The sequence below is a fragment of the Sparus aurata genome, chromosome 7 (assembly GCF_900880675.1).
Source record: "Sparus aurata chromosome 7, fSpaAur1.1, whole genome shotgun sequence".
NCBI classification, from domain to species: Eukaryota; Metazoa; Chordata; class Actinopteri; order Spariformes; family Sparidae; genus Sparus; species Sparus aurata.
In genome coordinates, this window is record NC_044193.1 from 34,545,786 (window position 1) to 34,557,746 (window position 11,961).

At 41.1% G+C, this 11,961-nt stretch overlaps 1 protein-coding gene across 2 annotated transcripts; it reads right to left on the minus strand.

Moving 5' to 3' along the window:
- Nucleotides 1–165: 165 nt before the first annotated feature.
- On the minus strand, nucleotides 166–7,268 carry pofut1 (protein O-fucosyltransferase 1). Of its 2 annotated transcripts, none has more exons than XM_030424431.1 (7): nucleotides 7,096–7,268; nucleotides 6,468–6,589; nucleotides 5,883–6,065; nucleotides 5,419–5,531; nucleotides 2,601–2,793; nucleotides 1,523–1,765; nucleotides 166–1,259 (listed from the first exon to the last, which is right to left on the minus strand). In XM_030424431.1, exons 1-7 carry the CDS (start codon nucleotides 7,229–7,231, stop codon nucleotides 1,065–1,067), a joined length of 1,185 nt encoding a protein of 394 aa, XP_030280291.1. In that variant the 5' UTR covers nucleotides 7,232–7,268; the 3' UTR covers nucleotides 166–1,064. The 2 variants fall into 2 exon arrangements, with proteins under 2 accessions (XP_030280291.1, XP_030280292.1); XM_030424432.1 differs by having other exon boundaries at nucleotides 6,767–7,230.
- Between the last annotated feature and the right edge of the window lie 4,693 nt (nucleotides 7,269–11,961).

Here is an 11,961-nt window from a genome sequence, read left to right on the forward strand (position 1 = left end):
AAAGTCCACGTAAGTGCATTTTGAGGAATTCAAATTAAAAGTAGCCTGGCGTATCTGGCAACCAGGTCTCAGCGATCTTGTCCAACATAGTTTAACGTCGGCATATCAGCTGATTCACTTTACTCACAACCTCGCCACCAGTGAGGGAGATCGACAGAATGGGGCTGTTGGTGCCTTAAAAAGTCACTTTATTGATGAAAAACATCATAGAAAACACTTTCTCTCAAATTCCTTTCATTCACTGCTTTCACACAGAGGACCACAATTAGCTCGCCAGAAATTCCCACTTTCATTTAATGAACTCGACCAGTGCAAATGTATACTTTTGTCTCCCAAAACATCCCTGAAACCATTGTTCACATTCACTGAATAACAATACTTCCCTCCACAACATTCAGCAGTATAACACAGAATTTCATCAGTTTTTGGTCCTGGTAAAATGAGAGGTCCTTCTTCCTCCCTATAATTAGTACTGTATGTACAGCAGGATCAGTTACTGTGCTCTCCTTGGAATGAAGGGCAGAGAGGACAGGAAAGAGCAAGCTGGAAAGACATGGAGGAATGGAAATGTAGAGAGAGAAAATGAAGAGGGCAAAGAGAGAGGGAAACATGATCCCCGACATCGCAATCAGTCTTTGTCAGCGTTCACTGAGATCACCAGATGTCCCTCTAACATGTCTGGCTTGCAAAACATGTTTGAAACTACAGAATATGGCATAAGCTAAAGCAAATGTTCGGTAAACTGTGTTTACCTACAATAAACAAAAATTGGTTCCCTGTATATTGAATTAAAACAGGTACATTTTCAAGCAGGGAACAAAAAATATGTTTCTTGGTAGCAGTGCCCATGTCATCACATTTCACAGACATTACAGTATGGACCCGCTACATCCTATCTTATAAACCCTTTCTCACTGATGAACCTATTCCAAATAGGGTTGGCCCTCGCAGCTGTGAACCACCACATGAGTATAGAAGTATCTTTGCCTTCCACATGCTCTCTTGCCTCGTCTCAACAGTCGTCCAGCATTAGCGGCCAGATGATGACCATGTGACTCTTGAGCTTAGAGTTCTTCTTTGTGATTTAATCGCCCAGGCTCGTCCATGCCAAAAAAGGAGGATGGAAGGCCATAGACGTCCCGTTGTCTCTTCACAAAGGCGGAAAAGGATGAGACACAGTTGCCAATGAAGTGGTCAGCTTGACCTAAGATGTACAAGTCCACTTGGGCTGAGTTTGGCTGAAGACTCACCACTTTGATCTAAAAAGACAGAATAAACATTAAAAAACTCCCAGGTGGAATATACAATAGTGGAACAGTAACCAGTAAAGTAAATGTTTGTCTCAAAAGCCTCCCAAACAAATTAAAATGAGAAGAAAAAGGGTAATTTTTGTACGAGTCTATACTCTGATGAGGAAATTCCAGCATAATATGCATTTATTGTCCCACGTGGCAGAAACAAAAGGCGCAAAGTTAAAGTAGACATTACTTATGCATGCATAACAGAGGCTTTACAAACCCACCTTGCCCTTAAAGAGCTTTTCAATATCCCTACTGTGGGACTCAGAGTCAGTGGCTATGTAGACAGAGCGGGAAGAGGTCTTCTTAACCCACAGCTTGACAGCCCTGCGTATCTCTGCCAGGTCAGGAAGGCACATGTTCATGGTGAGAGGCAAGGCTTTCTGCCGGTTGTAGCCAACACACTGAGGAGACGCCATGAAGTGAGGCCCTGTATCACCACTCTTCAGCATTTTGCAAGCATTTTGCTGTTAGGATAGATTGACATAAAATTTTTTAGATGTGACTAGAGGATGAAGTGGATTAGATGCAGCCCATCACCAAACTGTACATCACACAGACTGTAAAGTTGCATCTACCATGGTTCAATATTGACTGAATTGACTAAAAAGATAACCCTGTGATATTCTATATTTTTCTTACAGTCAACTCATCAATGCATATCTTCTTTCTCCGTGCAAAAAAAACATCAGTTGGCCACACTGTTGCACTGGTAGACATGTTTCAACATTAACACACACAATGTAGTTCAATTTGACTCAAGCCCCCATGCATCATCCTGTTGCTGTCATAAATGTGAATAAAAGATGTTTTTATAGATTTACATCCTCAATTGGTACCAATGGGCTGGTTACAGACAGGCTAGGGCCCAACACATTGCTGGTTCTGATTGTTTTTCATGGGATTTGTTGATAGTAAGAAAAGTGTAGAATATCACCAGCCTTTTACTTCTAGGTAGGCAGTAGGCACTGAATGCAAGACATTGTCAACAACAAGTTGACATGAGCAACTAAAGACACATTTTGGTGGATTGATGTCATCTGTGCAATGGGCAAAAATGTTATAAAGGTGCGTTTTCACAATGACATAATGAATGCTTCCTATTGTAGGAATCTTCCTAATGTGAAGTGGATTTTGCTCAACTCAAGGATTTGTAGGAAACCATGATGATTTTGTTTCCTTGTCAAAACAAATGCAATGTAAAAATGTAATGTCTATTACATAAGATTGAATTTCGAAGTGAAGAACAATAAGGGAGACAAGCCACCATCATGTGTCCAAATCCTGGCTTAAGCATCTTACCCAGTCAATGCCAATCCTCAGATGAATGCCAACATATGGCCTGGTCAGCAGGTTAGCAATGTGCTCTTCTCCCTCCTTTACCATCTTGTCTGACCACACCACATAGCGCTGCAGGCCCACATGTTCCTCTGTCACTGGGAACTGGGCAGGAGCCCCAGGCATTGCCAGGACTGGGTGCTCAGAGGGAGGGAACCTATTCCAACAGGGGAAGCACGAAGAGAGGCTACCTGTTCACAGTTTCAGAGTAGGCACTACCTCTGTCATTAAAAATCAGTGGTTAATGGACATCTTAGGGACTTCATCAGTCAGTCATCATGTTTACAGCACAAATAATACTTGGTTTTTGGAGTAGTACCACAAGGACATAGAAAATGTAATAATCGATATATCGGCCAATAAACACATTTTTTGCAATGATCCCTCAAATGTGGTTATCAAACACTTGAGAACATATATGTTATAGAGACAAGATATTTTGGAGTTTAACAACCGTCATTAGTGTCTTAAAGATGTAGTCTGTAACAATTTTTTGTCATATTTGCTTAAATTGTCATTATGATGATAGTAGAATCAGATACAGGTCAGCTGTGTAAAAATCCTCTATCTGTGGCTCCACCCAGTGGCTGTAATTTGATTTGCAAGAATCCACTGCTCCCCGATCAACACAACAAATCAGAGCCAAGGGGAGTGTCTGAGAAGTGTCAATCATTCTCATGCATACGCTGCTGGCAGCCCCCCTCCCTCAAGCAGCGCGTACTGGGCAGTACCCCTCCCCCACGCAGGCGTACTGCCTGCTCTTACCTGTTCAGATATGTTTAAGCCCAAACTGTACACAATGGCAGAGAACAGACAACAACAGAGCCCTGCAATATTCCTCACACCGCAGAAGACAGAGTTACCAGGTAATCATTCAGGTAATCATAATCACCGTTCTACCTTTCTGAAGTATGAGTAACGTTATTTCTCTAAACCAATTCAACCATTTCAGAGCGTCCTGAACACAATCTAACTTTATAACTACCCGGTCACCTGAAGGACACTTTTGCTACCCAGTAGCCATGAACACAAAGCTAAACATCGGAGTTAGCATACAAGCTAACAAGCTAGATATACCCACAAGCTACGTAGCTCGGCTGCAACATTGTATGACGATATGCGCTATTGTGAGTATTACTGTAACCGCAGCCACCATAGCCTTGTGGTTAAATTAAGCAATATTACCCGAGAGGGTGTGCTTTAACGTCATTTGAGCACGACATTGATGCAGTCAGTCCGCAAGCAGCACTGAAGTGCTCAAATGACGTTAAAGCACACCCTCGAGGGTAATATTGCGATTATACAACTAATACCAACACACAAATAAAATGTATAATCAAAATATATCCATGTTGATTGACATTTGCTCTCAAATTTTAAAGGTTTTTGCGAGTGTGCGTCGCGTTTCCATGGAAACACATGGGGTCTGACTAATAACTGAAACAAAATCAGTCACGTCAGTAGACTCATATGTGTAATGGAACGTAGTGTACCACTCCATCAAATAATCCAACCCTTCGTAATGTCACAAACTTCACCAGCTTCTCGGTGAATTCTCCGGCATCCTGCTGGGCAATAGTTGTCTTCTGCAACTGAAGTTGTTGTGGCGGAGGAAACGATTCAGCCGACCAGCACTCACAGATAATTCCTCATCTCTGCTGTCACTCACGGTGGCGTACATTTGTTTCTCCATCGCCCTGATCATTTTGCGGGACACTCTCTCTTGGTGTGCCCATTTGCTGATAACTAATTCCCGCATGTTTATCTCAGGCTCCTCACTAGCCTTCTTCCTCCCTCCAGCAGGCAGCCTGGCCCTGTTGCTGTCATCCTCGGACAGCTCCTTTTTTTTTTTTTATCGCCAATCTCTCACTCTCTTGGGGTCGAAGGAGAAACGTCTAGCGGCTGCTTCTCCCGACTTTTCCTCTGCATATTTTACGGCAGAAAGTTTGAATTTCAAGCCGTACTTTTGATTTTTTTTGCTCCAGCTCTGACAGTTACTATGTTGCCATGGAGATGGATACACAGTCTTGGCGGAGTAATATTTTGAGTAATGAATCAGGCGTGCTGTCATGCTGATTTGAGCACGGTCTAAATGTCTTGTTGACCAATCAGATTGCTTGGTCGGAACTACTTGTTGTATAAACATAGAATGAAACATATATCAAGCAGGGAGCATATGCACGAGAATGACTAACACTTCTCAGACACTCCCCTTGGCTCTGATTGGTTGTGTTGATCCGGGAGCAGTGGATTCTTGCAAATCAAATTACAGCCACTGGGTGAAGCCACAGCTGACCTGTATCTTACTCTACTGTCCGATCATAATGACAATTTTAGCAAATATAACAAAAAAATAGTTACAGACTACAATCTTAAAGGCTGCATCAAAGTAAAGTGATGTTGTGAACTTGTAAACTTATCAAACTGTTCTACTTGTTCCAATACTTTACCCACTCAGTCAATCATATCGAAATTAAACTGATTAATTATCAAAAATGTCATTCTTACGGTTTCATGAAATTACCCAAAAATCATCCCAACAATATTACTGCAATTTCAGTATTGAGGTTTTTGGTCAGCAATATGGTGATGTTTGCTGTTGCTCAGTCCCAGTCCAGTCCTAATACATTTAGATATATATTATGTATCCCAATGCACCCAAAAAAAATTCAATATTATTTTCAGGCTAGACTATTGTTAGCCCTATGGCTGGGCTGAGTTGTAGCGATGTTCCTTTTAAATGTTTCTATGGTTCAGTGAGACAGCTCAAGCAACTACTCACTTCTTCATCCACTGAGGTTGGTGGTAGGCACTAAAAGAAATGCCACCAAACAAAACAGATGTGTCAAATTCCACGCCGACATAGTCCCAGAATGGACCAAATGGGTTCCCATCCTGAAAATAAATCAGAACAATCCCTTCATGTAAGAGCAGTCTAGTAGCAGTGGCATCATAAATATAAGGCTTTGGTTCACAATTGGTGATCTGTGCTCCAACAGGGGGCAGCATTTTATTATCAACCTTTTAATTTGCAATCTCAAGAAGGTGACAAAAAGAGGCTGAGTAATAAATAAAAGGTACTTTTGAGTGTTTACTGCTTTCAGCTAAAGATCATTTTATGCTACTTTACTTAGTAGTACAGGAAAATGAAATGTACATCAGTATTACAATTGAAAATTGCAACCAATATTATCAGATAATCATACTTTGTTGAATGTCAAGTAATCCACCCCACTGGACTCTCACCTTCATAGGGCAGGACTTCTTGTCTGCACTTCGCTGTGCAGCAGTCTCAAAGCAGTAGGCTCTTCTCTGTCCTGGGGGCCAGTATTTGGTAGCCAGCTTCTCCATGAAGTCCTCCAAGCTGACCACCCGGTGGTAGGCAGACAAGGCCTCCAGCTGGAAGAATTCACTGTAGGGAACATGGACCTGGGTAGAATGAAAAAAGAAAGAACTGAGTGAAACAGCACTATCCATTTCAGGATTAGAGTAAAGCTGTTTATTTAGTCATGTTTTGGTTATTTTCTACAGATTCCACAAGAAGACCAGAACCAACAATGTGTTTTCAGTGGCCTTTAGTTCAACAACAAGGGTCATTTCTGGCACAGAGGAAAAACATTCATCAGAATTGAATTCCACAAGTGTAAATCCCGGGGGGGGGGCAGGGATTTATGTGACCTGGCTACTGTAAAACCCCAATGTACCCATGGGTTTCAGAAAGTAATATCTATACTTTGATCTCCATTTCAAATGATCACATTTGTGTGATAGCAGTCAGTGACAGGTTGTCATTGAATGTTTTGCATAACCTACATCATTGTCTGTACTCACATTGGTGTAAGGGGGTGTATGGTGGCGGTACACTATCCAAGGAGGGACTGCTAGGGTTCGGTTCAACATCTTTGCAAACGCCAGAGATCCCAGGAAGTGGTCTGCCTGGTTTCCAAAGCGACCTGTAAAATCACACTGAGCACTTCAGACTCTTTAACTTTATACTCCTTCTCGTGAAAAGTAAATTGAAACTTGTTTAAACATTTTGTGTACCTCCATATGACATGCACTACACTTAATGAGTAATTTGTAAACCCAGTGCAGTAACAGCTGTAGTTATTAAAATTAACGTTACTCACTTTTATCCTTTGCTCCACCAAGTTAGCTAGGTGTTAGCGCTAGCTACTGATTCATCGCGGTAAACTAAGTATTAAAATGTTCTCAAAGTTCAAATGTTATCAACATAGGGTCCCCCTTACTGAATTGCGGTTTAAAAATATGTCGAGCTTTACAATAGCTCATAACAGAGTCCAACAAATGCTTGGGTTCATATTTGGGCGATGTGCATCTTTGGCGATTATTACGCCACTCTCAATTATGAATCTATGAAGTTTTGGATTCGCGAGCTCTGTTGCTCTCATATAACAGAATGCTATAGTCCAAGGATCAGTTACGAAGAAGAAATTACCCATGCACGGGCAGTATAAAACGTAGCCATTCTCATCCCACTTCAATTCTTCGGGAAAGCTCCGACAAGTTTGCAGAAGAAGTGATGAAAGTAAACACGTAACTAAGAGACTATGTGGCTGTTGTTTAACCGCCATTGTTATTCATTTTATATCCCAGAATGCACTGGCTTTTCGACTTCTTCTTCTTTGGTTTATAAAGTTTTCCAAGCGCATATCAAAAACGTCTACCTCCACCTACTGCTCCGGAGACGGTAAGAATCGCATGAGTTTGGATTTTGTAGGTCGGTAGGCTCCATTTGATCCCTGTTTACAACATTAAATGCAATATCAGTGGACCCGCAGCGCTGAATAATAGATAAAATAGTATGTAAGATACCTAATACTTATTTTCTTATTTTTTTCCAGCTTTCCGCTGCTCCCAGCAAAACTGCACGCTCCCTCTTACTGTAATGTGTAGTCACACAAAGTCACACTAGGTCAATCAGTGCAACCACAGAAGAGGGTTCATTTCTTGTAGTCCAGGTGATATGTCCACTTTTTAATGAAAGTGTGAATCTTGTTTGATTCTTACAGCTATACTGAAGACATGACCAAGCTGGTCCTAGTGTGTTATCGCATATAATTGAGACAGAATGCTCTTTAAAAGCACAGGATCTTTTCTGGCACATATTGGGCCCTCAGTCAAGACCAAAGACATACTGTAAGTGGGTTGGGATCATGGGAATTGTTGTCATTAATGTTGAATAACCATAAAAGAGGGCTGTTGTTTGTAGTCCTAAAACCCAGATATCAGTATCATGTTTAAACATTCAGTGATAGAGACCACAGAAGTTAGAGGTTAACGCCATCATGCCGAGCACGGAGACTCAACCACTCAGTAGTCCATCTTTTTATTTTGGCCAGACGTTAGTAGCAAGTACAAGGTAAGGTACAAGATAAGTTATTTGTCATTATACAGCACAGGGTTGCATAATGAACGTTTATAAACACCTTCATGTTACACAAACTACACAACATTTAGTAACAGTTATTTATATGCAAATATGCATAAACATGTTGTAGTGCATCTTTGGAGTCTGTGTCAGGGTGTAAGCAGCAGCAACGAGATGGTGATGATAATGTGGTTGGCATCTTCATATTAAAAGTTCAACATCTGGAAAACACTGTCCTTCCACTTTGCCTGTGTGTGAAAATTTTTGTAGTTTTTATAGGTTTTAAACACATTGTTGATATGAGCACCAAGTATCAATGCTAGTCCATCTCTCCTGGTTCTCCCCTATCGTAATTGTGTAGTAACACCTAATGGTGGTGACATTTAAGGTATGTGACCATGATGTAGTCTGTACAGCCTAATTTTAGCTTTTTACTTTTAGAGACTTAATTTACGCTTTGAAAATCACAAAAGTTGTGTTCATCTTCATATCTTGCTGAACAAAAGGTATTTTTTCTGTTTGCCACAGAATTTTTTTTTTGGCAATATTAAAAAATCCAATTAAAAAATCTAATAAGCTTTTTGATGAGGGCGTTGCTAACCTCAGGGTTAGCCTACAAAAATACATAATCGCTTAAGTTCTATTACCATTGAATGTTACCATCTATGTAATGAGATTCAGCCAAAAAACATCATTTATTGGAGGTTTTGGGGCTCCCCTGAGATTTTTTGTGTATTTGAATAAAGTGTATTTGTCATATCATGTATCCTTGTTTATTTTAACAGGTGGTTTGATACTTTATCTGGCTATAGTAGCTAGGTCCTACATTTTACAATATCATCCAGAGAAAGTGCCCCAGATCACATATTTGAATGTATTAAAAGTTATAGTATGTAAACTGTTTCAACTGCTAATTTATAATAGCTTAAATAGCTTCTTAAATAATAATGGCAGTGAGCTGAACTGCAAGGGATTACAATTAAAGCCCCTCCTAATTGAAATGTCAACAATGAATGTCACAATGAAGTTGTGATTGCAATATATCAGCTTTAGAAAACTAATAAACAAAATGTATTTTAAAATGTTAAATGCATTTAATTAATTGATAATAGTTTTGTATCAAAAGTTACATTTCTGGCATGGTGCTGGTGAGATGGATCTTTGTGAGGCTCTGAGGCTAATTTATGGAATCTGTTATTTAGAAGACTACAAATAGTTTAAGCTCCACATATACTTGTACAGCAGACAACAATTCTAGTGGGGAAATCTACAAAAACCAGCTCAGCAAAACCTAGCAAAATCAAAAATGTTAGTGCCCACTACTTCGCAAGCTAATGCTAGTTCAACTGCTGCTAGCAAGGATATATGCATTTACATTTACATTTACATTTAGGGCATTTAGTAGACACTTTTGTCCAAAGCGAGCTACAATAAGTACATTTGTTACAAGTAAGAAACCACAAAATATCACTGTCAATAAAGCAAAAAAGAAAAAATAGAAACAAATTTCAAGCCCTCATCTGAGCATCATAGCTGCTATTTATTAAGGATACCTTAAGTGTATAAGTCCTATGATTTAAGATTTGAGCGGGGACGGGGGCGAGAAGATGGCGAGTGATTCTGCTGTCCTGACATTGGCTGAGAGAACATTCCACCACTGAAGTGCCAGGATAGAGATGAGTTGTGACTCTGCTGAGCGTGCTTTTTTTGCTCTCAGCGATGGCGGTACCAGCAGGTATGCTCACACTGGGGTATGTGGTCTGACCAGTGTCTGAAGGTAGATAGGTGCAGTTCAGCTGTTAGCCTTGAAGGCCAGCATCATTGCCTTGAGTCAAATGCGGGCTGCAACAAGAAGCCAGTTAAGGGCTGGAGGATTGAAAACGATGTGCGCTGTAGCATTCTGAATATGCTGCAACAGTTTAATCGCAGTGGCTGGGAGTCCAGCCAAGAGCGAGTTGCAATAGTCCAGGCGGGAGATGACCAGTGCTTGGACCAGGATTTTTGAACCCTTTGTGAGGAAAGACCGGATCCTGCAGATGTTGTTGGGGGCAAATCTGGATCTACGCCAAGGTTCCTCACAGTTGACGAAGGCCATACTGTGACGTCCTCAATAGTGACTACAGGTCCATGCAAGGGCAGTCTTTCCCCAGGATGAAGAGGACATCAGTTTTACTAAGGTTGAGCTTGAGGTGATGCGCAGCTGTCCGAGTAGAGATGTCTACCAAACATTTTGAGATGTGCATTACAGCGTAGGTATCGGAGGATGGGGAAAAAGAGAGGAACAGTTGGGTGTCATCTGCATAACAGCGGTAAGAGAATCCATGTGATGTGAATGTATGGCCTACTGATCTAGTGTATAGTGAAAACAGAAGTGGTCCTATTACTGAACCTTGAGGGACACCAGTTTCCAGAAGGCAGGGTTTCAAAAAAGAGCCATTCCATGTGACCTGAACAGTGTAATTAGTCAGGTATGATGTGAACCAGGTTACAGCAGAGTCAGCGATGCCAAGTTCAGCCAGAGTGGAGAGGAGATTTGGTGGCTGACTGGGTGAAATGCAAAAGATAAGTCAAGGAGAATGAGTACTGATGAGTGGGACGAGGCACCGAGTCACTCAGTCACTGTGAGGAAGGCCATCTCAGAGGAGTGAGCAGCCCTGACGCTTGACTGATCAGGGTCAAGGAGTGGGTTTTGTGAAAGGTAGGAGGAGAGTTGGTTGTCGGCTGTGTGTTCCATGGTTTTAGAGAGGAATGAAAGAAGAGACATGTAGTTTTGGGAGAAGGGAGGAGGAAATCGGATCCAGGGAACAGGTTGTGACACGGTTAGACATCACTACTGTGAGAACGTCTTCAGAAGAGAGAGGTCTGAAGCAGGTAAGGCCATCAGAGGTGAGGGTTGGGGAAGGTGCTTTCTGGATGGGCATAGGAGTAAATGAGGAGCTGGTGTGTTTTACTTTCTTGGTGGAGTAAGTTGCAAGGCATCAGCAGTGAGGGAGGAAGAGGGGGAGGCGTATTGATCACAAATCAATATTAGCAGCTCAGATGACTCTAGTCAGTGTTTATGGACCTAATGAGGACAGTCACACATTTTTCAGGATTAGATTTTTTTTATATCATCTTTATATCATCTATTCCTGGACAATATATAATAGGCAGTGACTATAACTGTGTGCTGGACTCACTGTATGACCACTCCATAGGCAGTGACGCTTCTCATCCACAAGACTTGTTTGGTGCCCCCCTAGGTGGCCTGGATAGATGAATACAGATCAGACTAGTGTAAGCGTAAAATGGGAAGCATTTAGAGCTTACTTCAGGAGTGTGATGATAAGCTATACAAGCTTTAAGTCAAAGACTCACTATAAAGAGCTACTCAATCTGGAGGTTCAAATTAAAAATTTGGGGCTAGACATATACCAAAATGATAGCCCAGAAATACACAAGGAGTACATTGTGCTGAGAGCTAGGTAAAATAAACTCTCCATTAATAAAATTGCCACAAATATCCTTCAGTTTAAATAGTCTTATTATGACCAAGGTGACAAACCTGGCAAGATTCTCGCATGGACTTTTAAAACAAATGCAACCAGACAAATTCAGTCAATTAGAAAATGGAAAAAATACAGTGAATTCGGTTGAAATGAAGTCCTCTGTTGATCATTATATGAGTCTCTTTATTGATCAGAATACCCAGATAACACACAGTAACTGTATGATTTCCCAGACCATCCTTAGGCATCCTAACTATGATAAACCAGGATAAGACTCCCCTGGATAAACATTTAACAGTTGAGGAAATTTCAGAAGCTGAGCGATGCATGAGAAGTGGAAAGAAAAGGGATTCTATAGAAGTTTTGTTTTTGTACAAATTGTTTCCCCCTCTACTAGAAATGCTTGAAGAGGCCTACCGCCCCATATCCTTAATGTGCTATGACA

Bases quoted from the DNA above. Each gene is read 5' to 3' on its own strand.
- pofut1 (XM_030424431.1), bottom strand. From the start codon at position 7,231: ATGGCGGTTAAACAACAGCCACATAGTCTCTTAGTTACGTGTTTACTT. The intron at 6,066-6,467 runs GTGAGTACAGAC...CATTCTACCCAG, and splicing joins ATACACCCCCTTACACCAAT to GTCCATGTTCCCTACAGTGA. The intron at 1,766-2,600 runs GTAAGATGCTTA...CTATCCTAACAG, and splicing joins TGAGGATTGGCATTGACTGG to CAAAATGCTTGCAAAATGCT.